We start from the raw sequence: 23,834 nt of genomic DNA, 5'->3' as shown, positions 1-23,834 counted from the left end.
GCCCCTGGTCCCCACTGCAGCCTGGTCCTGAAGCCCGAGGGGCCTCCCCTGTCCAGCAGCCCGGCCCAGGCCAGTCCTGAGCGTACTCACACCACAGAGCAGGCGTAGCAGCCCCGCTGGCTGCTCTCTCGGATCAGGAACGTGCCGTCCCGCTTGCCACTCAGCATCTCCTCTGCTCTCCCACGGTTGATCTTCCCAACATACCAAGTCCGTTCCTCGTGATGAGGCAGGTCCTCCTCCTCATCCACCAGGGAATACTGGCTGTGGGTGCGGGCAGAGTTAAGCAGGGCTGGCCTCAGGGCCAGAGCCTCTCATGTCCCTCCAGGGAAGGCCTCCCAGGTGAGAGGGCAGGCACTGTCTTTTGCCTCCTATCCCCAGTGCTTAGCACAGTGAGTGCCTACACATAGCAGGCCTTTAATAAATACTGATCGGTTAGCACTCACGGCTTGCCTCACCTCTGCTTCCTGGCTTCCCCTTCAACGCCCAGCTTAAAGCCTGCCTTCTTGAGAAGCCTTTCCCCATCCCCCAGTGCCTTCCCTCTGGAACTACTTCTCCTTTACACCATATATAGTTTAGACAGTCTGCCAAGGTTGTCTTCTCTATTAGAGGGGCAGCTCCTTGAGGGCAGGGATCTCCAGGGCTTAGCATAAAAGCTCGCTCCCAGTGAGCATTTAAATAAATGCTGGCTGCCTGCCCGATGGCTCCTCAACTCCTCTGGTTCCTCTCCCCCTCTTCGAGCCTCATGCTTTTCTCTTTTCCTGCCTGGGAGAAGGCTGGGCTCACCAAGCCAGTGAACCCCACCCAAGGAGCATTCACGAAATGATTACTACACCCTGGGTGTTGGGCACACACAAATAGACCCTGCCCTATGGAGGTACCTAACAGGGAAGGGAAGGGGGCCACAACTCCTACCAGGCAAGTCTATACAGGATTGTTTGAGCAGGAGAAGAACACCCATGTAGGTGGAGATCGGGAGAGGCTTACCAGAGGAGGTGGCCCATCAGTCAAGCCTTGAAGGAAGCAAAGGCCTCCTAAGAGGTGGAGGGGAGGAGGGAGGGTCAGCAAGTACAGAGGCCCTGGCAGCAGCAGGTCTCTGAGCCCAGGCGGAAGGGATGGTCCAGGGCTCGGTGCCTCCGTATGGCATTAGTGAAGGGGTAGATAGGTAGATGTCCCCTCCCCGGCCACTTCTCCTCTAAGTTCTGGCAGTTCTTGTCAAACCAATTAATTAGCAAGTATTTATTATGTGCCAGTTGCTAAGCTAGGAACTGGACCACTGAAACTAGGGGTTCTTAACTTGGGGAATCCAAAAACTTGATTAAGAAATATGTATATTTTTGGATAAATGCATTTTGATGGAATTGGTTTCCCTTCTAATCCTATGTATTTTATTTTATGCATTTAAAAACCTTATTCTGAGAAGGGGTCCACAGGCTTCTTCCTCTGCAGGCCAAAGGGGTCCAGGACACAAAGAAGGACATGAACCCCTCTCCTTTCCCAACATTCTTAGAAGGTCTTGCATGTTTTAACTCAGCCTGGGGCCTTCTGAGACAGGCCAGAGGCTCCCTGGATACTTGAGTGGGGAGGGCTCACTGTTACTGCTCCTGACACCAATAACTCCCATTCACTTGGTGGCTTAAGTTTTACAAGGGTTTTCCTCAAAATTATCACCACCCCATTTTACAGATAAGGAAACTGAGGCTGAAATAAGTGACCTGCCCAAGGTCACACAGCTAGACTCCAACTCAGGCCTCCTAACTCTTTTTCCACTGCTCGAATGGCCAGACTGAAGGCAGACAAGGCGAGGGGGCCATCTCTCAGGGACTTGTGTGTCCCCAGATACTCACTCTTCAGCCTCGTTCTTGATTCCCAGCCACTCATTGATCTTCTTCTGCCGGGCTCCCTTCTGGGTCAACCACCTGCCAGGCAGGGAGAGAAGAGCCCGTCACACCCCTCACATCCATCCAGCCTCCAGCTTTTAGCAAAGGTCTTTCTCACTCACGGGCTTTATCTCAGTCAAGGAGGGAGGCCAGACAGGAGATTATCATCTCCATTTCAGAAACAAGGGAAACAGAAGGCCAGAGAGGGGAGGAGACTTGATCGAGGTGGTCACAAAGAAAGACAAAGAAAGAGAAACAAAAGAGGGGCCTGTGGACTGGGGAACGGCTGAAAAAATAATGATGCGTTAGTGAGATGGAATGCCCTTGCGCTATGTGGGGAGGATGAAAGGGATGGGCTCGGAGAAGCCTGGGGAGATCTGAATGAGCGGATGGGAGCCAAAGGAGCAGAACCAAGAGAGCCATTTCTACAGTAACGGTGAAGGGCGTTGTGAAGACAAACTCAGAGAGTCTAAAGAACTCTGATCGATGCCCTGGCCAGCCACAACTCCAGAGGACCTGTAACAGTAGCCCCGCCACCCCCCTCAGAGGATGCCCTCAGGATACGGGGCTAGACATTTTTGGGATGCGACCAACGCAGGAATCTGTTTTGTCTGACTTTGCATGTTGATTACAAGGGTTGTTTGATGGAGAGAAAATGGACTTTTATGAATTAAAAAAGTGAAATTGAGTTTTAAAAAGCACGTGGGTAGTGGAGAGAGCCATACAGAGAATATGGAACAGTGACAATGGAAGAGATGAGAACACAACAGATGCACAGGAGAGTCAGCAAGGACCTCAACGGCCACCAAGTTCAACCTCTCCATCTGATGAAGAACGTCGCTGAGACCCAGAAAGGGGAAGGGAGCCGGTCCAAAGTCAACGAGGGAGTCAGAGAAGCACAGACTCTGAGCTGGAAGGCTGTCTAGTCTGATGCGCCCTTGGAAAAGAAGCCACCGCCGCTGCCTTTCCCTAACAACTGGTCATCCGGCTGGGAGCAAGAACCCACGGCTCTCCTAGGCCACCTGTTCTGCTTTCTGACGGCTTAATGATTAGATGTTTTTTCCTGACCTCAAACCTCAAATGGCCCCTTTGCAATGTCCATCCACTGCCTCCAGCAGCTCTGAGGCTGTGATCCCAGTTCTGGCCTCTGGAGGAAACAGACCAAGCCTAATCCCCGAGCACGCAGCCCTTCCTTCACACGACCGAAGGCAGCTTTCACATTTTTCACATCCTCCCTGAGACTATTCTTCTTTAAGACGAAACACTCCCAGTTATGTCAATGAAATGCCTACAGATCACAGGTCTTGAGCAAGAAGGGACCCCACGGACCCTCTCATTGGGCCCCTTTATTTATCTGCACCAATGGGGCTAGAACATTCAACCAGGCAACCTATACATGATTATTTAAGCAGGAGAAGGGCACTAATTAACTAGAGGGGGTGGAGATTAGGACGGGCTTCCTGGAGGAGGTGGCCTGTGAGCTGAGCCTTGAAAGAAGTGGAGGGAAAGCTTTCCAGCCATATGGCAACAGGAGAGAAAACAGAGTTATGCAGAGATTATCTGACTCATTTGAGACTACCCAGGTAGTAAACACAATTATGATTTGAACCCTGGTCCTCTGAGGTCTTTAACCAACCCGATTGCCTGGACAGTCCTCCAGACACTCTCCAGCTTATCAATATTCTTCCCCAAACTGGACAGTCAGGAACTGAACACAACAGTCCTACTCCAGAGAGAATATAACCCGGACAAGATCCAGTTATGCTCTCAGTAAAGCACCTTAAATTACATCAGCCACACCACACAGTTAGGGTTGGTTTATTCTTTGTATCGTATTCCCAGAACCTAGCAGAGTGCCTGGCATACCTGAGCTCCTGGGCCATTCAAATTCCTGAGACAAACCCTAGGGGTTACATTTTGCCCAATAATTAAGATAAGGTACTACCAGAAAAAGCTGAAACCAGTCTCCCTCCGCCCCCCCTCAGGAGTGAGTCAGCCTTCGGAGGGCAGATTTCACAAACTAAGACCTCCAAGATAAGAGCAAATGTCCCCCCCTCCAACCACACAGACACACTCTCTCTCTCTCTCTCTCTCTCTCTCTCTCTCTCTCTCTCTCTCTCTCTGTCTCTCTCTCTCCCCCCTAGTCCACTCCAATGGTGGCAGGCAGAAACTAAAGGAAGGTCCGTGCCCTGGAGGGGTCTGAGAGATAGCCCTCGGGGAAAGATGCTTTGAAGGCGGTGTGGTTGGGTGCAATGCCAGCCGGTGGCCACAAGGAGGCAGGCTCCTCCCACGGCCCAAAGGTCTAGAGCCGGTTGGGACGGGGGATACTCACACTAGATACTGGTCCCGGATTTTCCTCAGCTGCATGAGGTCGGGCTTGAGGCTGTTCATGCGCTTGTCGATCTCCCGGTTGTCTGCGGCCTGGGCCCGAAGGTCCTGCTCCAGCTTCATTTTGCTGTCGTGAATCTCTGCTATTCGGGACTTGAGTTTCTCGGAATTCATCAGGATCCTGGAAGGGGGGTGTGTTTGTGGTGGGGGTGTTAGAGAATACCGGCCCGTGAGACCCTCGGGAGGCAGCATGGGGCATCAGAGATGCTCAGAGATGATCTAGTCCAGCACCCTCACTTTACAAAGCGCTCTTGGCTTTCTCAAGGTCACAAAGGGAAGCATGTGAAGGACAGAAGGGAGAGATGGGACCCTAGGGCTGGGGGAGAGATAATGGGGAGGGGTCCAGACGAAGGGCAGGGGGAGGGGCAAACGAGCCCAGGAAAGGAGAGAGGGGATGGGGAGGGAGTGAAGTCCCCCCAGCACCCCGGGGTAGGCTGGGCGCCCCTCACCGCTGAATCTCCTTCTCATTGCCTTCCCGCCGGAAGCGTTCCAGGTAATCCTTACTGCATTTCTCCTGCGTCTGCCCCTGCTCCTCGAAGATTTTGATGGTCTCGTTGAAGGCCTCGATGGCTGTGCGCTTCATCTGCAGCTCCTGGGGATGGGGGCAGGCAGGGGGGGTGTCTGAGGTTTCACCTGGGCTGAGCCGGCAGCAGGGGCCCACCCCAGAATGGCCTGGCTGCATCTCACCCCACGTCTTAGTGGCCCACCCCCTCCCTTTAGGGAAAGGCCACAGGAATCGGCCTGGACCGGCTCTCCAGGGAACAGAAGGCTATCCTGGAAAGCCGGGTAAGCAGAGTCAGAAAAGTGCCGAGGAATTCCTTCCCAGTGCTGACTTCATAGGAATTCAGAGCTCTGTCTCTGATTCATAGGCTCTCCATGCTGGGAGGGCCCTTAGCACCCAGAAGGTCAGAGCTGGGAGGGCCCTTAGCACCCAGAAGGTCAGTGCTAGGAGGGAGTGTAGAACCCTCAATGTCAGAGCTGGGAGGGCCCTGAGAACACAGGATGTCAGAGCTGGGAGGACCCTTAGAACCCAGAAGGTCAGTGCTAGGAGGGAGTGTAGAACCCTCAATGTCAGAGCTGGGAGGGCCCTGAGAAGTCACCAAATTAAATCTCCTCATGATTACAGTAAGGTAAATAAGATGACTGAGGCCTCCAAAGGGAGGAGGTCCCATAGTAAGTCTGGCAGAGCTGGCCTCACACCCAGGTTTCCAGACTCTTCTGTTCACTGCTCTCCCCACTCCACCAGACTTTCTAGCTATCGCTCTGGCTGCTGTATGGTAGGATGTACACAGGGAAGGGATGTGACTGGCTAACATTCATTTAGTGCACTTTAAAGTTCACATTTATCATTTACACAAATTTACATTTGCCTTTTTTTTGGACACTTGCAAAGGCCCTAAGTGGTAGGAACTATAGGTTCCCCCATTTTACAGACAAGGAAACTGAGGAGGATATTCCTTAATGTTGGGCTGAAGTCTGTCTTCTTGAAGTTCATTTATCCATTCAACCCTTATGAAGCCCATGCTAGGAGCCAAGGCATGGCACACCTCTCAATGCTTATTCTGAGCATACTGGACCCTCTTCTTCCCCTCCCTCCCCCCAGCTCCGCTCTACTGGGGACCCCAGGTTTGGTCAAAGGCCCCAGGTCCCGAAGGTCAGCCCTGCCCTGACACCTCCACAACCCCCATTTAGTGTTCTCAGAATTGGGCTCCCTGGGGCGGTGGGGAGACACCTGGAATACCTGGGAGGTACGGGTATATTCCTCATACAGCAGGTCGTACTCTCGGCTCTTGTCCTGATACTGCTGATGATAAACCTTCAGCTGTTCGCCAACGGCCTCGACGCTGTCCTCCTTCACCACCTGGTCCTGGGGGCAGGGGACGGACGTGGGGCAGGTGAGCTCCCTGGAACCAACCTGGCCCCGAAAGGCCCTGAGCAGGCTCTAATCTTACACAAGCTAGCATGATGGTAACAGGAAGCGTTTGTTTAGCAATGTTAAGTGCTTTATATACATTATCTCATTTGATCAAAGGATAAACTTTGGCCCACAGTGGGGAAGGGACTTGCCACAAGTCACACAAAGAGTCAGAGGAAAAGCAATTCAGTCCAATCCCAAAAACAATCATTAGGCATCCATTAGGATCTAGGCACTGTGGGGAGAGAGATAAAGCAAAACTCGGTGCCTGGCCTCAGGGATCTTCATTACAGACAGGATGGTGGTTGGCCTCACACAGCCTTAGCGATAGAAGGACCTTAAGGACCACCTAGTCCAAGGCCCTCATTTTACAGATGAGAAAACCCCAGAGGTTAGAAGCCTTGCCCAACATCACACAGGTATTCATTCGGGCTTTCATTGGGGGGGGACACATGAACTAAGCGAGCACAGATGGAAGCTAAGGCTTCTAAGAGACAGAGGTTAACGGGAGAATGCCTTCCAGGCATGGGGCACAGCCAGGGCAAAGACACAGTGGTGGCAGATGGAGGTTCCAGATGACAGCTAGCTAATATTCTGAACAATAGAGTCAGGATCCAAAAAAGACACACGGGTTATGTTTCTAGCAATTTACATGTTGTCTCCCTCATTAGATCATATGCTCCTTAGGGCAGGACCTCTGTTTTTGCTTTTCTTTGGATCTCTGGTGGTGAGCATGATGCTTAAACATAGCAGGTGCTTAATAACTGCTTATTGACCAGCGTACAGTAGGCACTTAATGAATTCTTGTTGATAGGGATAGATAAGATGTAATAGGCATAAATGTAAAATCCAAAAAAATAAACTGGTTGTTTATCTGGGGGTGGGGAAGCTGTGGCTAGCAAGCCCTTTGAGATGGATTCCACAGGCTCCCAGTCATTCCCACTGCACTGGTTGCACCTCCTCCCCTCCCGGGCAGGACCCCATCTGTCCCCAGACCTGCTGATGCTTGGACACAGGATAGAGCAGCCGAGTGTCCAGCTTGGCGTTGTACTGGGCCAGCGACTCATGTCGGTAGTGGGTGATGAGCTCCACCACGGAGCTGAAGGTCAGGGGCTCTGAGAAGCCGTACTGCCCGTCTCGGTGGAAGACTTTGATTAATTTGTTATTCCCGCCCTTCCTGCGGATGGTGGGGCAGAGGTCAGGAGCTGGGCGAGGCCGGGTCAACGGTGAGGGGTTGCCTCCCTCGGCCCTCTGGGCCAACTTCTAAACCTCCATCCCCTCTCCCCCGGTGGGGCTCCGGCAGACCCCGCATCGCTAGCCCCACCTTCCCGGGAGCCCGAGGTGAGAGGACAGCCCCCCAATTTACAGCTGGGGCTTGAGGTCGCCAAGCTGGGGAGCCAGGACGCAGACCCCCTCAGACGCCCTGGAGCCCAGTACCTGAGGGTCAGAGTGTATTCACCCTGGATCTTGCTAGATGCGTCCCGGACGAGAAAGGTACCATCTGGAGTGTCGCGAAGTTTCTCATTCACCTCCTCCCTGCAGGGTGGGAAGGAGGTCGAATCTTGGGCCAGAGGGGCCTACCCCTGAACAGATACCCACGATGCCTTCCTTTGGGGCCGCTAGCAAACCCCCAGCCCGAAGGATCATCCTCATCTTTGCCCCAGCCCCAGTCACCACCCCCCTTTCTCTGCCCAGGGTCTCTCTCTCTCTCTCCTCTCTGTCTCTCTCTTCTCTCCTCTCTTTTTCTCTGCCTCTGCTTTCTTTCTTTCCTCTCTCTCTCTCTCTCTCTGTCTCTCTCTCTCTCTCTCTCTCTCTCTCTCTCCCCCTCCCTCCCCAGGGTCCAGATTTTTGATTCCCACATAACCCCATAAGCAATACAGCATGGACTCCCACCCCATACCCATTATACAGAGGAGAAAACCAAGGCCCAGAAAAGGAAAACAAAAGCTCCTCTTGTTGCTGACAGAGTTAAGACCAGGACTGCTCTTCCCCCTTTCCCAAGATGGCAGCTTCCGTGTTACCTGGAAATGTCACCCCAATACCACTCGGCTTCCTGGAGGGGGGCGCTGCTCCCATTAGACAGGCTGCCAGCCTGGACCTTGGGTTTGGGAGGCTTTGGGGGTAGGGCTGGAATAAAAGCAGGCTAACATCAGACCAGGATGGTGGGAATGGTCCATGTGACCTCTAAACAGGAACCCCCTCCCAGTGTCTACTAGGGCCCTAAACCCCTCCCCGGTTGGAACAAGATGAGGAAACTGAGGCCCACAGGGCTCAGTGATTTGCCCAGGGTTACACAGCTTGTAAGAATTGTGAGGGAGGATTTGAACCCAGGGCTTCCTGCCCAGTGCTCCATCTACTACACCAGGCTGCTATTCTGAGGCAGGTCACTAGAAGGAGGGCAAGGGGGCTCAGGGAGCGACCAGAAAAGAGGCTCAGGGGCCTTTACCTGGGGGTGGTGGCTCTTGCTCCTCCTCCTGGTCCTGTAGGAGCATTTCCAGGAACAGAGCCGAGAAGTCAGGGGTCTGCTCAGGCCTGGGGGGCAGGAGCAAGATCAAGGCCAAGGTACTGGTGTCCCTTCCTGTGACCATCCTCTGCTCATCTCCGGCCTCCCTCCCTTTGTCCATCACCTGCCCTCCTTCCCTCTGTCTACCACCTATCCCTTCCTTCCTCCCTCTCTTTTCTTTCTTCTTTCCCTCCCTCTCTTTCCTTCCTTCTTCTGTCTTTCCTCCCTTGCTTCCTCCCTCTCCCTCCTCCCTCCCTTCCTCTCTCCCTCCTTCCTTCCTCTCTCTCCTTCTTTCCTCTCTTGCCTCCTCCCTCCCTTCTCTCCTTCCTTCCTCCCTTCCTTCCTCCCTCTTTCTCCCTCCTTCCTTCCTTCCTTTCCTCCTCCCTCCCTTCCTTCCTCTCCACACATGTCCTTCCTCCCTTTCTTCTTCTCCCTCCCTCTCTTCCTCCCCCCCTCCTTCCTTCCTCCCTTTCCCTCCTCCCTCCCTTCCTCTCTCCCTCCTTCCTTCCTCTCTCGCCTTCTCCCTCTCCTTCCCTCCTCCCTTTCTTCCTCCCTCTCCCTCCTCCCTCCCTCCCTTCCTTCCTCTCCACACATCTGTCCTTCCACCCTTTCTTCCACACTTTTTGGTCGTGTACAGACATACCCTGCGACCGGCAGCCTAAGTAGGAGAGGTCCAAAGATTTCCCCGAGGGCCCGGGGGCCCAGGCCACTGCCCTGGGCTTGGGCCTGGGCCTTCTGGACCACCCTCCCCAGGTGCTGGAGCAGGAAGCGCAGAGTCAGGGCGTTGTGCAGGGGGATGAGGGGAGGCTCCAGCACCGCCTGCAGCTGCTGTCTCCTCCATCCTGCTGATGCTGCTGCTGCGGCCGGGCTGGCTATCTCTGAGGAGGGACAGATAGGGCATGAATCACTGGGGCCTGCCCAGCCTCCCAGACCCTTCCCTAAACCAACCAACCCCGGCCTACAGGAATACCCACGGACGGGGCACCACAGCCTAAGGTCAGCCCTCTCCCTGACCCGGGGATCCTCTATCCCCTGGGGACCCACGTTCAGAGTCAATTTGGTCCTAACCTGCTCCCACCCGAGGAACCTGAGGATTCCCGCTCCCTGTGACTGACGAGACAATCAAAGTGGACTTACCTTGCAAGGCATGAAGAATGTCCCCATGGGCTCCAGGTGGCACAAGGGGCCTGGGCAAAGCTTGTAGGTAGCCTTTCAGGGCTTCAGAAAGGGTGGCCACATCCCACTGATCTACGTCACTCAGGGTCCAGTCTGCCAGGGGGCCAGGAACATGGGGGAGGGAATGGATGCTTCCTGCCCCAAAGACCAAGCTGCATCCCCCCCACCACCACTCTCCCCAGTTCAGCACCAAGCATCAGAACAGAACCTTCATCTTCTGCAGCTTAAGACACCTCCCAGGCCCTCCCCACTAGTGCTAAGACCCCCACCTCTGGGGGGAGGGGAAGAGCAGGGAGAGAGAGCAAGCCCAAGGAAAGATGTTCCTCACCGATTCTCAGCGGCCGCAGCTCAGAGCCAGATGGTCTGTAGAGCATCTCGCTGTCCAGCCCTGCAGAAGGAACGTCCAAGTAACATCAAACACACAAATCCTTAGTGAGCTTCTCATCAGCGGGGTGCGGGACAGAGGTGTGACAGGGGAGTCAGAAATAACTTCAGATGACTTTCTGAGGGTGAGCCGGAAGTCAGTGGGGATGAGCGCCAGCCAAGGAAATTCGAGAGAGGAGAGGCGCTGGTTCTTAGAACGAGAAGGAAGAACGAGGTGAGAAAAGGAGCCAAGGAGTTGGGAGCTCAGAAAGGTCTTGAGAAGCCCCAAGGAAGGAGGCCACTAGGTGCCACGGAGTACAGACCGCTGGGCCTGGAGTGAGGAAAACCCGAGTTCAAATCCTACCTCAGACACTCAGCTGTGGGACCCAGGGGGCAAGTCTCTTAACCTGTCTGCCTCAGTGTCCTCGTCTACAAAACGGGGACAAGAATAGAACCTACTTCCCAGGGTTGTTGCGAGGATCAAATGATATAATATTTGCAAAGGGCTTGACACAGTGCCTGGCACACAGTAGGTGCTTCATAAATGCATATTCCCTTCCCTCCCTTCTAAGCAACGAGTGAGATCCTGGTGACTTTACCTGAGGTCCACGAGGGAGATGGAAGGGAATGGGGAGAGAGGGAAGCTGAGAGATCTCCTGGGTACAAAGCGCCCTTACCTTTGCGTTCGATGGCTTCCACCAACTTCTGAAGGATAGGTGGTGCTGCCTCGGGAGGGACAAACTGCTCCGGCAGGTCAGGGAGCAGAGGACCAGCTGGCAAGGGAAGAGAAGCACTTTATGGCTAAGAAGCAGCTGCCCTGAGTTAGGGGTGGGCTGCCCCGGGTTCTGCGGGGTGAGCTGGAGGAGACCCGAGCGGTCCCATCCCGGGCTGGGGGCAGCAGTCCAGAGGTCATTCCCTGGGGAAGGCGGGTGGCAGTGGGAAGGCGATGCTAGAAGACCCGACCAGGCAGAAACCCCAGCACTAACCCCTAGGGTGAGAGCCCAGGGTCAGGTCCTAGAGCAAGAAAGAAGAAGAACCTGTTCTCCAATTGACCCATAAAGCCTCCACACGGCCTAATGCCCTCCAAATAGCCCATGTTCATCCCCTCACCAGGATTATTTGAAAAGACTTCTAATCATCTTTTCTGGCTCTGCTCTCTTCTTCCACAAATCTTTTTTTTTTTTAAATAAATTTTTATTGATATCTTTTATTTTAAAATTTCCTCCTGTGTCTCTCTTCCTCCTCAAGTCATCCTGTATAACAAAGAATGTTAAAATAAAAGCAAAACAAACAAAAAACAGGGCAGCCAGGTGGTGCATTGGATAGAGCACCAGGCCTGGAGTCAGGAGGACCTGAGTTCAAATCCAGCCTCAGACACATACTTCTTGTATGACCCTGGGCAAGTCACTTGGCTCCGACTGCCTCCCCAAAATAAATAAAATCAAAATTAAAAAGAAGAAGAGGTAAAAACCCCAGCATGATTGATTACTACTTTGAATAAAGCCTGACACCATATTCAATGGCCCCCACCCCCGGAGCCTCCATCTCTGCCAAGAAATACCAAAAAATCTATGTTTGCCAGCAGGGTCAGCTCTGGTCATGATCCATCCCAGCTCTGCCTCAACCTACCCTTACATCCTGATTTTATAATGACTTCCCTTTCTTGCTACCCTATATTATATATACAACTCCCCTCCCGTTCAGCCAAACTGGCCTTGCATTCTTCACGCACGGGCCACTCCTTTGCATCATCTGTGCCCCACACCAGGAATGCAGGACCCTCCTCACCTTAGTTTCCCTCAAAACTCAGCTCGAGGGACACCTCCCCAGGAAGGCTTTCCTGATCCATGCCCCTCCAACTCCCAGCTGCTTAGGTCTTTGTCTCATCATTTTGGGTTTGTTTTTTGTAATAATGATTTATATATGTGCTATTTCTCAAAAGAATGTAAATTCCCCAAGGGTAAGGCTATTTCATGCCCGGCCCACTGCCTGGTTGTGTGACTTGTGACTGACTGAATGAATCCACTGGAAAGCCAGGATGGAGCCAATACTATATTTTGTTGCAGAAATAACAGGGAGCCATGGGAATTTATTGACTAGGGGAGTGACATGGTCAGATTGGAGCTTAAGGAAAAAAAAATCACTTTGGCAGCTGTTAAACAGCATGGAGCCATGTACAAAATGTGCGGAGCCTACCGCTAAAGACCTCCCTCCAAACAGATACTAAATAATTCTTTTTGGGGGGCTTGGAGCCTCAGTTTCCCCAGCTGTAAAATGGGCAATAATAATAAACCCCCCCAATCCCATGAGTTATTGTGAGGGTCACTTAGTACAGTGCCTGGCGCACAGTAGGTGCTATGTAAATGTTAGCTACGATTATGTTAACTATGTAACCGTGGGTAAGCCATCTCATATTTCTGAGCCTCAGTTTCCTCAACTATAATAATCACCGCATTCCCCACCCACCCACCCACCCACTCCAGGGTCATTCTGAGGATCCAATGGGACAATAACCGTAAAGTGCTTAGCACGAGTGCTAAGCGCATAGTAGGTGCTATATGAAGATCAGCTACGATTATTCCTGTTGTTGATAGCATCGTTACGTTAACCATGTAACCCTGGGTAAGCCATTTCTCCAACCCTCAGTTTCCTCATCTGTAAAATGAGGATAATAATACCTGTGGCATCTACCTCCTAGGGCCGCTGTGAGGACCAAATGTAGTGGACCGCTTTATAAACTTTAGGGCATGAGGAAGGGTGTCCCCAAAGAATCTGTGCAGTTTTAGGCGCAAGTGCACCAAGACTTCTGGGACACCCTGGGCAACCATCGACTCTCACCATTATTACAATGATCAGGATCCGCCCATTCGACCAGTTACAGATCCACCTGATGGCATAACTGGCTAAAACCCGTCTCCCTGTAGCTTTCCAAAAGGACAGTCCAAGACGACAAGCTAAATGCCTCACTCGAGTCCAGGTAAATTATACCAGGGGCATTTCCCTGATCTAGGAAGGATGGGCTGGTACAGGTGATGGTCCACGTGACCCCGGATCTCAAAGACTTTGTTGTTCTTCAATCGTTTCAGTTGCGTCTGGCTCTTTGTGACCCTTTTTTGGGTTTTTCTTCAAAAAGATACTGTAGCGGTTTGCCATTTCCTTCTCCAGCTCATTTTAGGGATGGGGAAACTGAGGCAAGCAGGATGAAGTGACTTGTCCAGGGTCACACAATTAATAAGTGTCTAAGACCAGATATGAACTTGGGTCTTCCTGACTCCAGATCCGGTACACTCTATCCACTGAGTCACCTAGCTGCCCATCTTAAAGGCTAGACGACCACTTTTTGGAAGAATGCTGCAGAAAAGGCTACTTTAAAGAACAGGTTAAACCAAAAAAAAAAAAAGCCTCCGAGGAGCTGGAAGACCTCCTGGGAAAGGGAATCAGTCCAACCTAAAGGGTGCAATGGGAGGATGAGAAAGCTGGCCACGTAGTCTAACATGCTCTCATCTGAGAAAAGATTTCAAAGGATTTAGAGAAGGGACGAGTCAGATCCCGTGGATCATGGACAGCTCTTTGAGAACAGCAACTGTCTTTTATCTTTCTGGGCATCCCCAGCACTTAGAAGAGGACCTGGCACCTAGCAGGCACTTAATAAATGCTTGTTAACTGAATGACTACAAGAGAAGTCAGTTGAGGACCTAGTACACAGTGGGCATTTAATAAATGCTTGTTGACTGACTGACTACAGGAGTGTCTAGTTATTTAATAAGTACCTGTTGACTATCTGACTAGGAGGAATGGGAAACTCTCTGAAGATACAAACAGAAATAGACCTCTAAGGACAAAAAAAGAGGAGGTGCCTGGTGTGGCCAATTCAATCTAGTAAGCATGCATTAAGTTCTTACTGTATGCGGCACTGTGAACACAAAGATGAAACATAACAATTTCTGCCCCGAGAGACTTTACATTGAAATTTTAAAAGACAGGAGCAGCTAAGTAGCACCGTAGTTGACAGAGTGCTGAGCCAGGAGTCAGGAAGACCTGAGTTCAAATCCGACCTCACACACTTATTAGCTGTGTGACCCTAGGCAAAGTCATTTAAGCCCAACTGCCTCCCTCCTCCTCTCCACCCCCAAATTTTAAAAAGACACATATGTAGAGAAGATAGAAGCAAGAGAAGATGAGATAATAACTGTAAAATGCTTAGCATAGTGCCTGGCATACTATACAACCGTCAGCTATTATGAATACAAGAGCGTGGAAGGCTGCTTCCTAGAAGCATGGCGTCCATTGGGCTAAATCTCAGAATGAAGAGAGGCCGCGGAGAAAAGCCCAGGATAATAGAAACGGTTTCTGGTTATTGCTATAAAGGGAGATGATGAGAGCAGGGAGAAGACAGCTGCTTGCGGGGACAGGATGAGAACAGACTGTTTTCTTGGTCCGGCTTACTTCCCCCCACATCACCTCATTCATAGTCACCATTTCTTCCAACACAGCAGCATCCTACAATACTCATGAGCCATAGTTTATTTAGCCATTCTTTAATCAATGGGTTCCTCTGCATGGGACGATAATGACCGCCAGAGAGAAGGCAGAATTGCTCTGAACTTTAGACTAGGAAAGGACAGCGAAAAAATGGCTGAGAGAACGTTGATAACCAAGATGAAGTGAGGAAGAAGTAAGAGCCCCAGCTGTCTGTCATCTGTGCGGTGCTTGTGACCAGGCCCCCGCTGAATCACATCCTTAGGAATTTAGGGAACTGGTGGACGTGCCTGCCCGAGATGCCATCAGGGACCTTTGAAAGACCATGGAGAGGGCAGCTAGGTGGTGCAGTGAGTAGAACACCGGCCTTGGAGTCAGGAGGACCTGAGTCCAAATCTGGTCTCAGACACTTGACACACTTACTAGCTGTGTGACCTTGGGCAAGTCACTTAACCCCGATTGCCCTGCCTTCTCCCCTCCAAAAAAAAAAAACAAGAAAGAAAGACCATGGAGAACTGGGGAAGGGACCACAGGATGTGAGCAAGGCAAATGTGCCACTTCTCAAAATTTAAAAAAAAAAAAAAAAAAGGATGGTAGGGGGAAAGAGAATGGACTGTGTAAACTGCAGGTCAGGGTGTCGGATTTCATTTCTGGGGCAAACTGCATTATTAAAGAGATGGCCAACGAGTATCAAGAAAGGGGGTCCCAAAGAGCCAGACTGCCTTACCTTCTTTCTGACAGGCTTTCTAAAAGCCATAGCTACAATTAACTTGGATTTTTATTTTTTTGCAAGAGTTGGATAAAAATATCTCATGCTCTTCTCAAGGAAAAGACAGAGAAATAAGGGCTGGATTTGGAGTCAGAACAGCTGGGCTGGAATTCTACCTTTGTGATGGATGACCTTGGACAAGCTGGTTTCTAGAGCTTGGTTCAAAATTGTGTAAAGTGGAGGAGTCGGACCAGATGACTTCTAAGAAGCCCCTCGTGTCCCCCGTGCCTGGAACGCTCTGCCTGCCTTACTTGTAGATTCGGCTCAAAGCCTCCCTCCTGCAGGAGGCCTCAGGCCGATGAGACCACCTTCCATCGAGTCTGCATGGATCCCGTTATTCAGAGCTGTTGGCCCTGTTGCTTCCCTATAAGGGTTCTTTGAAGGCAGGGCCTGTGTTTTTGCCTTTCTTTCTATCACCAGCACTTAGCATCATGCCTGGGACCCAGTCAGCCCTATAAATGCCAGCCTCTGCTGGAAGACCACCCACGAGAGGCACCCACCACCTCCCCAAGAAGCCCTTTGGGACAGCTCTACCCGTGAGAAGTTTTTCCTGGCATCTGGCCTCAATCCGCCAATCTGCAGCTTTCAGCCGTGGCTTGTGGGGTCAAATGGCACACATGTAGCTCCTCCGCCAATGACAGACCTTCAGATATCTGAAAACAGCTGTCATATCTCCCTTCTTATCCTCTGTTCTCCCTTTTCCAGGCTAAACACCCCAGTTACTTCAGCTGATCCTAGGACAACGTGGAGCTAGGAGCAATAGGCAGAAACTGCAGCGGCAGCTTGTGGTTCCACGTCAGGAAAAACTTTCTAATCACAAGAACTGTCCCAGAATGGAATGAGCTGTCCCTGGAGAGAGAGAGCCCCGCTCACTCCAGCACTTCAAGCAGATGTTTGATGACTACGAGGGCCTGGCTGTGTTTGGTGGGGGGTTTGGCTGAACTAGACGGCCTTGGAGGTCCCTTCTGGAATTCTGTGAGCCTGGCATATCTCTGATGCCCTTAATAACAGGGCCAGAGGATTTAGAGATGGAAGGAAACCGGCAATACAAACAGTGAGTGCAGGAAGGGTTGTCAGAACCCAGAATACCGCTGGGAGGGCCCTTAGAACACAGGATGTCAGAGCTGGGAGGGCTTCTAGAACCCAGACTGTCAGAGCTGGGAAGGCCCTTAGAACATAGGATGTCAGAGCTGGGAGGACCCTTAGAACCCAGAATATAGAAGCCAGGATGTCAGAGCTGGGAGGGCCCTTAAAACCCAGACTGTCACTGTCACTCTCTCCCTGGAGAGAGAGAGCCCCGCTCACTCCAGCACTTCAAGCAGATGTCTGATGACTACGAGGGCCTGGCTGTGTTTGGTGGGGGGTTTGGCTGAACTAGACGGCCTTGGAGGTCCCTTCTGGAATTCTGTGAGCCTGGCATATCTCTGATGCCCTTAATAACAGGGCCAGAGGATTTAGAGATGGAAGGAAACCGGCAATACAAACAGTGAGTGCAGGAAGGGTTGTCAGAACCCAGAATACCGCTGGGAGGGCCCTTAGAACACAGGATGTCAGAGCTGGGAGGGCCCTTGGGACCCAGACTGTCAGAGCTGGGAGGGCCCTTAGAACACAGAATATAGAGCTGGAAGGGCCCTTAGAAGCCAGGATGTCAGAGCTGGGAGGGCCCTTAAAACCCAGACTGTCACAGCTAGGAAGGCCCTTAGAACCCAGACTGTCAGGGCTGGGAGGGTCCTTAGAACACAGGATGTCAGAGACACAAGGCAGAGACTGTCGATCTACAATGTTCCCTGACTTTCAGATAGAGCAGAGGTCCACAGGGACAGTGACTTATGTCTAGCTAGGCTCTGTACCCCAAAACTATCCTATTCTCAGGGCAGGGTTCTCTACACCTCCACCTCACTGCCCATCCTCCTCAGTCTACGCCCCATCCCCAGGATCTCAGATCTCTTCAGTTTTAGACCTTCCAGTTTCAAGTTCTTGGAACTCACTCTGTACCCCCTCCCCCCATTAGCCCCACCCCCCACCTCCGCTCCCAGGAAGGGAGTCATCCTGCTCCTTTCCAGACTGGTTGTTACCAGGGAGGGGAAAAAGCCCTGGCAGGAAGCCCGCAGAAGCAGTGGGGGGAGGGAGCTCTTGGCAAAAAGATACTCAGAGTGAGGGGCCCCATGGAACCAGAGAAATCCAAACCCCACCCAACCAATGGCCTGGAAACCCAAGAGGCAGCGAGGGGGAAGGGGATGGTGGGAACGGGGTAAAAGCTTTTGTAGAGAGGGATTCCAGCTGCTAAGGGCAGAAGGCCAGAGTGGTGACCCTGGCAAAAGGTCTCTGGGGCCTGGGGTGGGGGGGACATTACCCTACACGAGGGCTTCCTTCATCCCCAACCCTGCTCCAGGAATGTGCTGTGTCAGCAGAACCCCAGTCCTCCTTCCCTCCCCCATCCCATCTCCCCCCAGATCCTGCTCCAATCTGAATTATGTTTCCTGTCAATTCTATCCCCAGGGAACTCAGGAAAAAGAGAGAAAGAGAAAGAGGAGAGGGGGAGAGAGAAAGAGAGACAGACATACAGAGAAAGAGAGGTGAGGGAGAGACAGAGACAGGATGGGCACAACCCCCTACCCCCAGAGTCAAAAGGCCTAAGTGTGGCCAGCCTTTGCTACTTAAAGCCAGGTGACATGGTGCACATCCCTTCCTCTTCTCCACTGTAGAAGGAAGGGTTGAATTAGGTGATGGTAAGATCATAGATTTAGGGCTGGGAGGGACCCTGGAGGCTGCCTAGCCCAACCTCCTCCTCTTACATGTGAGGAAACCAAGGCCTAGAGGTATGAAATGACTGGTTCAAGGTCACAAATACAGTGCTGGAATTTGACCTCTGATTCCTAAAGTTTCTCCCAGCTCTGACATTCCCTATTCTAAGGGCCCTCCCAGCTCTGACATCCTGGGTTCTAAGGGCCCTCCCAGCTCTGACATCCTGGGTTCTAAGGGCCCTCCCAGCCCTGACATCCTGGGTTCTAAGGGCCTTCCCAGCTCTGACATCCTGGGTTCTAAGGGCCCTCCCAGCCCTGGCATCCTGGGTTCTAAGGGCCCTCCCAGCCCTGGCATCCTGGGTTCTAAGGGCCCTCCCAGCCCTGGCATCCTGGGTTCTAAGGGCCCTCCCAGCCCTGACATCCTGGGTTCTAAGGGCCCTCCCAGCCCTGGCATCCTGGGTTCTAAGGGCCCTCCCAGCCCTGACATCCTGGGTTCTAAGGGCCCTCCCAGCCCTGACATCCTGGGTTCTAAGGGCCCTCCCAGCCCTGACATCCTGGGTTCTAAGGGCCCTCCCAGCCCTGACATCCTGGGTTCTAAGGGCCCTCCCAGCCCTGACATCCTGGGTTCTAAGGGCCCTCCCAGCCCTGACATCCTGGGTTCTAAGGGCCCTCCCAGCCCTGACATCCTGGGTTCTAAGGGCCCTCCCAGCTCTGACATCCTGGGTTCTAAGGGCCCTCCCAGCCCTGACATCCTGGGTTCTAAGGGCCCTCCCAGCTCTGACATCCTGGGTTCTAAGGGCCCTCCCAGCTCTGACATCCTATGTTCTAAGGGCCTTCCCAGCTCTGACAGTCTGGGTTCTAGAAGCCCTCCCAGCTCTGACATCCTGGGTTCTAAGGGCCCTCCCAGCCCTGACATCCTGGGTTCTAAGGGCCCTCCCAGCCCTGACATCCTGGGTTCTAAGGGCCCTCCCAGCTCTGACATCCTGGGTTCTAAGGGCCCTCCCAGCCCTGACATCCTGGGTTCTAAGGGCCCTCCCAGCTCTGACATCCTGGGTTCTAAGGGCCCTCCCAGCCCTGACATCCTGGGTTCTATGGGCCTTCCCAGCTCTGACATCCTGGGTTCTAAGGGCCCTCCCAGCTCTGACATCCTGGGTTCTAAGGGCCCTCCCAGCCCTGACATCCTGTTCTAAGGGCCCTCCTATTGAGGAAGGAAAGCTACCGTCAGCAGGCACCTTCTCCAGTGGCCTGGGCTATCCTAATTACCAGCACTCATTTCTTTATCATGCTTTAGGATTCCAAAGCCTTTCCTCCCCACAGCCTTGTGACACTGGGAGGGACTGGGAGCAGGTGGGGGAAAAGGTAATGCCCAGCTTTCCTCAGGCCATCGTCTACTAAGGGACCTCAGAAGAGCGGCCTGGCCTATTCTCCTGTCTCCCTTTTGTTCCTTTCCTTCCTCCACACTCTGCCAGGGCCAGGTGCAGAGAAGCTGGGCAAAGTCCTGGGGCTGTGGAGCTGCGGCATCTACCCCACCCAATTCCATCCTGCCGTCCTCTGACGGCCTGATGCCAGGGGGCCCCAGGCTGGCCCTGGAACAAGCCTGTCTTTCAGCGGTGGGAGCAGAGTCTCCACCCACTGCCAGAATCCAGCAGGAGGGTGTGACTTTAGGGGCCTGGAGCCCAGACTCAAACCCAGCGCTCTCCGCACCACAGGCGGCTGTCTCTTGCTTTTGTTATACGAATAGCATCTTATGGCTTGCAAAGCGTCTCACCGTAACCCGCTGAGGGAGGGAGTACAAGTATTTTTGCCTCCATTTTACAGATGAGAAACTGAGGCCCAGAGAAGTCGCCCCGGTTCATCCAGCTAGGGCGCCTTAGGGGGAGATTCAAACCTAGTTCTCTCCGCACTCTGGGCAGCAAAGGCTCTCTCGCAAAAGATGAAGTGCCCTCCACTCTCGAAAATAGGCTTCCCAACTGCCCTATGAGGAAGGCAGGGCAAGGGGTTACTCCACCTCTCTTAAAGAAGAAGAAACTGAGGGTCAAAGAGAAGACACTTTTCCATAGTGATCCTGTGTAATATATACTGACTCCCAGTCTGGAAACTAGAAGGAGGCTGGGTGGGGGCAGAATGACCAGGCTTCAGGAGGAAGGTCAGTGATTCCAGAGGCCCTCTCTGCCATGTACTCCCTTCCCCCTCCTGCCTTGGCCACCGTTGAGGTGAAGGGAAAAGCTTCACTGAGTTTGGGGCCCGGGAGAAGGCACATCTGTCCTGTTTTGACAAGCCAGATGGTTGGCAGAGAATGGGAAAGTCTGGGGCATGTCCCCACAGAGCTGGGCAGGACCAGGCAGGGCCTGCTCCCCTGGCAGGGAGAGCAGGCATAGGCTGGCCTGCCCCATTTGTAAAGCCCAGCCCCCGGCCCATCCTGCCCTCTGCCTCCTCCTCCAGGAAGCCCTTGTCCATTGCTCCAGGCCATGGAGCTCTGTCCGCAGACAGCCAGTGTAAAGACTCCTGATTTTGAATCAGAGGCTTAAGGTTCCACCAGTGTGACCGTGGGGAATTTTCCTCCTCATATAATGTCCTGTGTTGTTCCAGGTCACCAGGGAGGCTGGAAGCTCTCTGAGGACAGGGCCATGGCTTTCTCCCATCACCCCACTCCCAGTGTCCAGCATGGAAGTCAGTAAATAGCTGAGTAAGTAAAGACATGACCCCAATGCGCTTGCTTTCTCCTACTGCAGGGGCCCTCTGTGCCAGCCTGGCCCAGCCCCGACGTCTGCAGCCCTGCCCTGACAGGGAGAAAAACCAGGGAATCACCACCTTTGAGAGAAGGAAGGGTCCCCAGAAGTCAACCAATCAATCTTCTATGCCGATACTCAATAACGGCCATCCCTCTTAAGGCGGCCCACTCCCCAAGCTTCAGTCAACTTGTCTGCCACATGTCTGTCACTTGTACCCCCACAGTGGAGCGGCTCCAGGAGGTTCCGGGCACTTACCTGGCTCTGGGGAGTCCCGAGGACGGCCAGGGCCTGCCCCCGGCGTGGCGGGCAGTGGCCTGTGGCCTCGGGGGCGGTGGGAGGGCAGGGCAATCTTCACGGGCCCCAGGTACTCCACATAGGTGCCGGGGAAGTCCCCCTTCTGCTTGGTCCGTTCGTTGACGCCGAGGATCCAGCCGATGTGGTGAGGGCTCTGCTCGTCCCCATCCTGGAAGCCGAGCGCCTCCAGCGTGCCCTTGCTCACGACCAGGATGTCGCCGGGCAGCAGGTCAAGGTCCTCCTCACGCTCCTTGTGGTACTGGTAAAGGGCCCGGTACTGGAAGCCCTCGGCACTGGCCATGACGCCCGGGCGAGGAGGGGCAGTGCCCCTCCCAGACCAAGGGAGAGAGGAACTCAACTACGGGCCAAGGGCCACATGGCCGGGGGGTGAAGGAGGAGAGGGCGGCAGTGTCAGCAGAGCAGGGCGAGGAGGCCAGGGGCCTAGCCACTTTTCCGCAGCTTGAAGCCCCTGTTTAGCCAGATGATGGAGCAGAGGGCTAGTATCACCACCATGCTCCGGCCCTTGGGGGAGACGGCTTGCCTAGGCCCCAGGGAGGAGTGTCTGTGTCCAGGAGGGGCCACGGTTCTGATGGGGAGCTGGGCGTCAGGACCTACAGGGAGGGGAGGGGACAGGAGGGAGAGAGAGCCGTTAGTGCCAATACAGGGAGACCAGATGGGACTCCGGGACTCACGCTCCCCAATCAGCCTAACAGAGGTGGAATCCTCCAGCTCCTTCCATCAACGTTTCAGCTGGCAGGACTACAGATTTACAGCCGGAAGGGTCCCTGGACACCCTTTAACCCCTTCACTTTACAGATGACAAAGCTGAGGTCCAGACAGGGCATCGGGCTCATTTGCAGTCTCATTTGAGATAGATGCCACTGTTATTACAGAGGAGGACACTGAGGCAGACGGAGGTTAGGTGACTCACCCAGGGTCACACAGCTAGTGAGCTAGTCTGAAGCTGGATTTGAACTCGGGTCTTCCTGACTCTCATTGTACGTATCCCCCCGGTGCCTAGCACATAGCTTGCTGATACCGATTAATTCCAGTCCTAGTTTTGCAACTCCCTATTCGCATGACCTTGGACGAGTCAGTTCTCCTAGTTTTGCCTCAGTTTTCTCATCTGTAAAATGGGGAGGAGGCTTTGTCCTTCAGGTTTTACCTGCTTGTTGCACATGACATACCTTACTTAACACATGTGACATACCGTATAAACACGCACCACCATCTATACCAAGGGTTCTTAAGCCCCTTGGCAGCCTGGGGAACGAAGCCTATGCAGACTTCTCAGATGAATGTTTTTAAACGCATAAAACAAAATACACAGGATTACAAAGGAGACCAATTATGATGAAATACAGTTATCAATCCTAAAAACGCAAATTCCTAGACTCCTGATCTAAGTGTGGGACCCAAATCTCCAGACTTTGGGGTAAAGGTGCTGGCCCCTAAAGGAGGAGATCACAGAATCTAGAATGCCCAGGGAACTGGGTAGGGGGCAGGCAGGGTTCCTCTTTCCCCTGCAGGTTACAAGGCCTGGAGTTAATGCATTTGGGGAAAGGGCTCTCTGGCCCCTTTGCCAGTGGGTCAAGGCTAGGGGCTGACCAGGCAGGAAGGGGCGCCCTCTGAAGGTGGGGCAGCAGCCCTGGGGCAGAGGAAATAGGCCAGCTCAGCTTGGCTCCTGAGGCTAAAACCAGAAGCCAAGGCGGGGAACCTGCAAAGGGGCAGATTTTGTCTCAATATAAAGAAAAACTCCCTAGTCCTACGAGCTGCCCCAGTGTGGCGTGGGCTGCCCATCACCAGAAGATGTCTTTTCTTCTCCTGCCAGAGGTTTTCAGGTCTGGAACATCGCTTCAGGTGGTGGTTGGCCTAAATGATCCTCAAGGGTCTTCCAGTCCTAACCCTCCACGATCCCAGGGTCCTGTCACAAGCTTGAAAGTTGAATTCAGGATGGGCTCTCCAAACACCCCGGAAAGAACAGGTTCAGAATCAGAGGGGCTGGGTTTGAAATCTAGTACTTTTAGATACATCACTGGGGCCCTGTGGGCCTCAGTTTCCCCATTTGTAAAATGAAAGGGTAAAATGTTCTCCAATGGCCCTTCTAGCTCTAAATGCTACGCTCTTAAGGAGCGGCTCTGGCCCTATCCCAAACTCAAAGAACTGCCAAGAACATGCTGACACCCCACAGATGTCAAGGATGAACGGACGTAACACGGTTCACCCCTCCCTCTGACCCAGAGAAAAGGCCCCGGGATAGGACAGTGGCCCCCTCCTCTCCCTGCCTGCAACTACTGCCCATGGGGAGACAGGGCCAGCAGGGCCCAGGGCTCTTGAGGAAAAAAATCACAGATGTGGGGGTGGGGGGGCATTAGGACAGCAGGAATCCTGCATGAGAGAGAGGCTGTGGCCATTCCGGAACGGCAGGAAGAAGGACAAAGCCTCCAGCCTTGCAGGGTATCGTGGGGGGATACCTGGCTTCTGCCCTTGCAAGGGTTGCCTTCCCTATAAAACAAGGGGGCCTGGCCTTAGTCATCTCTTGAGTCCCTCCCAGCGCTATGACCTAGGATCTGAATGGAGGAGCCTCTGGAGCG

General features: G+C 53.2%; 1 protein-coding gene across 2 annotated transcripts in view; it reads right to left on the bottom strand.

Annotated features, from left to right (window-relative positions):
- PIK3R2 (phosphoinositide-3-kinase regulatory subunit 2) overlaps positions 1–23,834 on the bottom strand; it is a 29,628-nt gene that overhangs the window by 3,204 nt on the left and 2,590 nt on the right. Inside the window, exons 2-15 of one of the 2 annotated variants that reach the window (XM_036736540.1) lie at positions 21,202–21,851; positions 10,900–10,995; positions 10,188–10,247; positions 9,821–9,952; positions 9,327–9,561; positions 8,627–8,712; positions 8,202–8,307; positions 7,618–7,716; positions 7,177–7,357; positions 6,007–6,132; positions 4,715–4,857; positions 4,210–4,386; positions 1,845–1,916; positions 91–261 (exon numbers count right to left, since the gene is read on the bottom strand). In XM_036736540.1, the coding sequence (XP_036592435.1) occupies positions 91–261; positions 1,845–1,916; positions 4,210–4,386; positions 4,715–4,857; positions 6,007–6,132; positions 7,177–7,357; positions 7,618–7,716; positions 8,202–8,307; positions 8,627–8,712; positions 9,327–9,561; positions 9,821–9,952; positions 10,188–10,247; positions 10,900–10,995; positions 21,202–21,541 (2,024 nt within the window). In that variant the 5' untranslated portion in view covers positions 21,542–21,851. Of the gene's footprint in view, positions 1–90; positions 262–1,844; positions 1,917–4,209; positions 4,387–4,714; positions 4,858–6,006; positions 6,133–7,176; positions 7,358–7,617; positions 7,717–8,201; positions 8,308–8,626; positions 8,713–9,326; positions 9,562–9,820; positions 9,953–10,187; positions 10,248–10,899; positions 10,996–21,201; positions 21,852–23,834 lie in introns of those variants that run through there. The other variant, XM_036736546.1, reaches the window with a different exon arrangement.

Source organism: Trichosurus vulpecula, chromosome 1 (assembly GCF_011100635.1).
Source record: "Trichosurus vulpecula isolate mTriVul1 chromosome 1, mTriVul1.pri, whole genome shotgun sequence".
NCBI classification, from domain to species: Eukaryota; Metazoa; Chordata; class Mammalia; order Diprotodontia; family Phalangeridae; genus Trichosurus; species Trichosurus vulpecula.
This window is presented reverse-complemented; position numbering and strand designations above follow the sequence as displayed.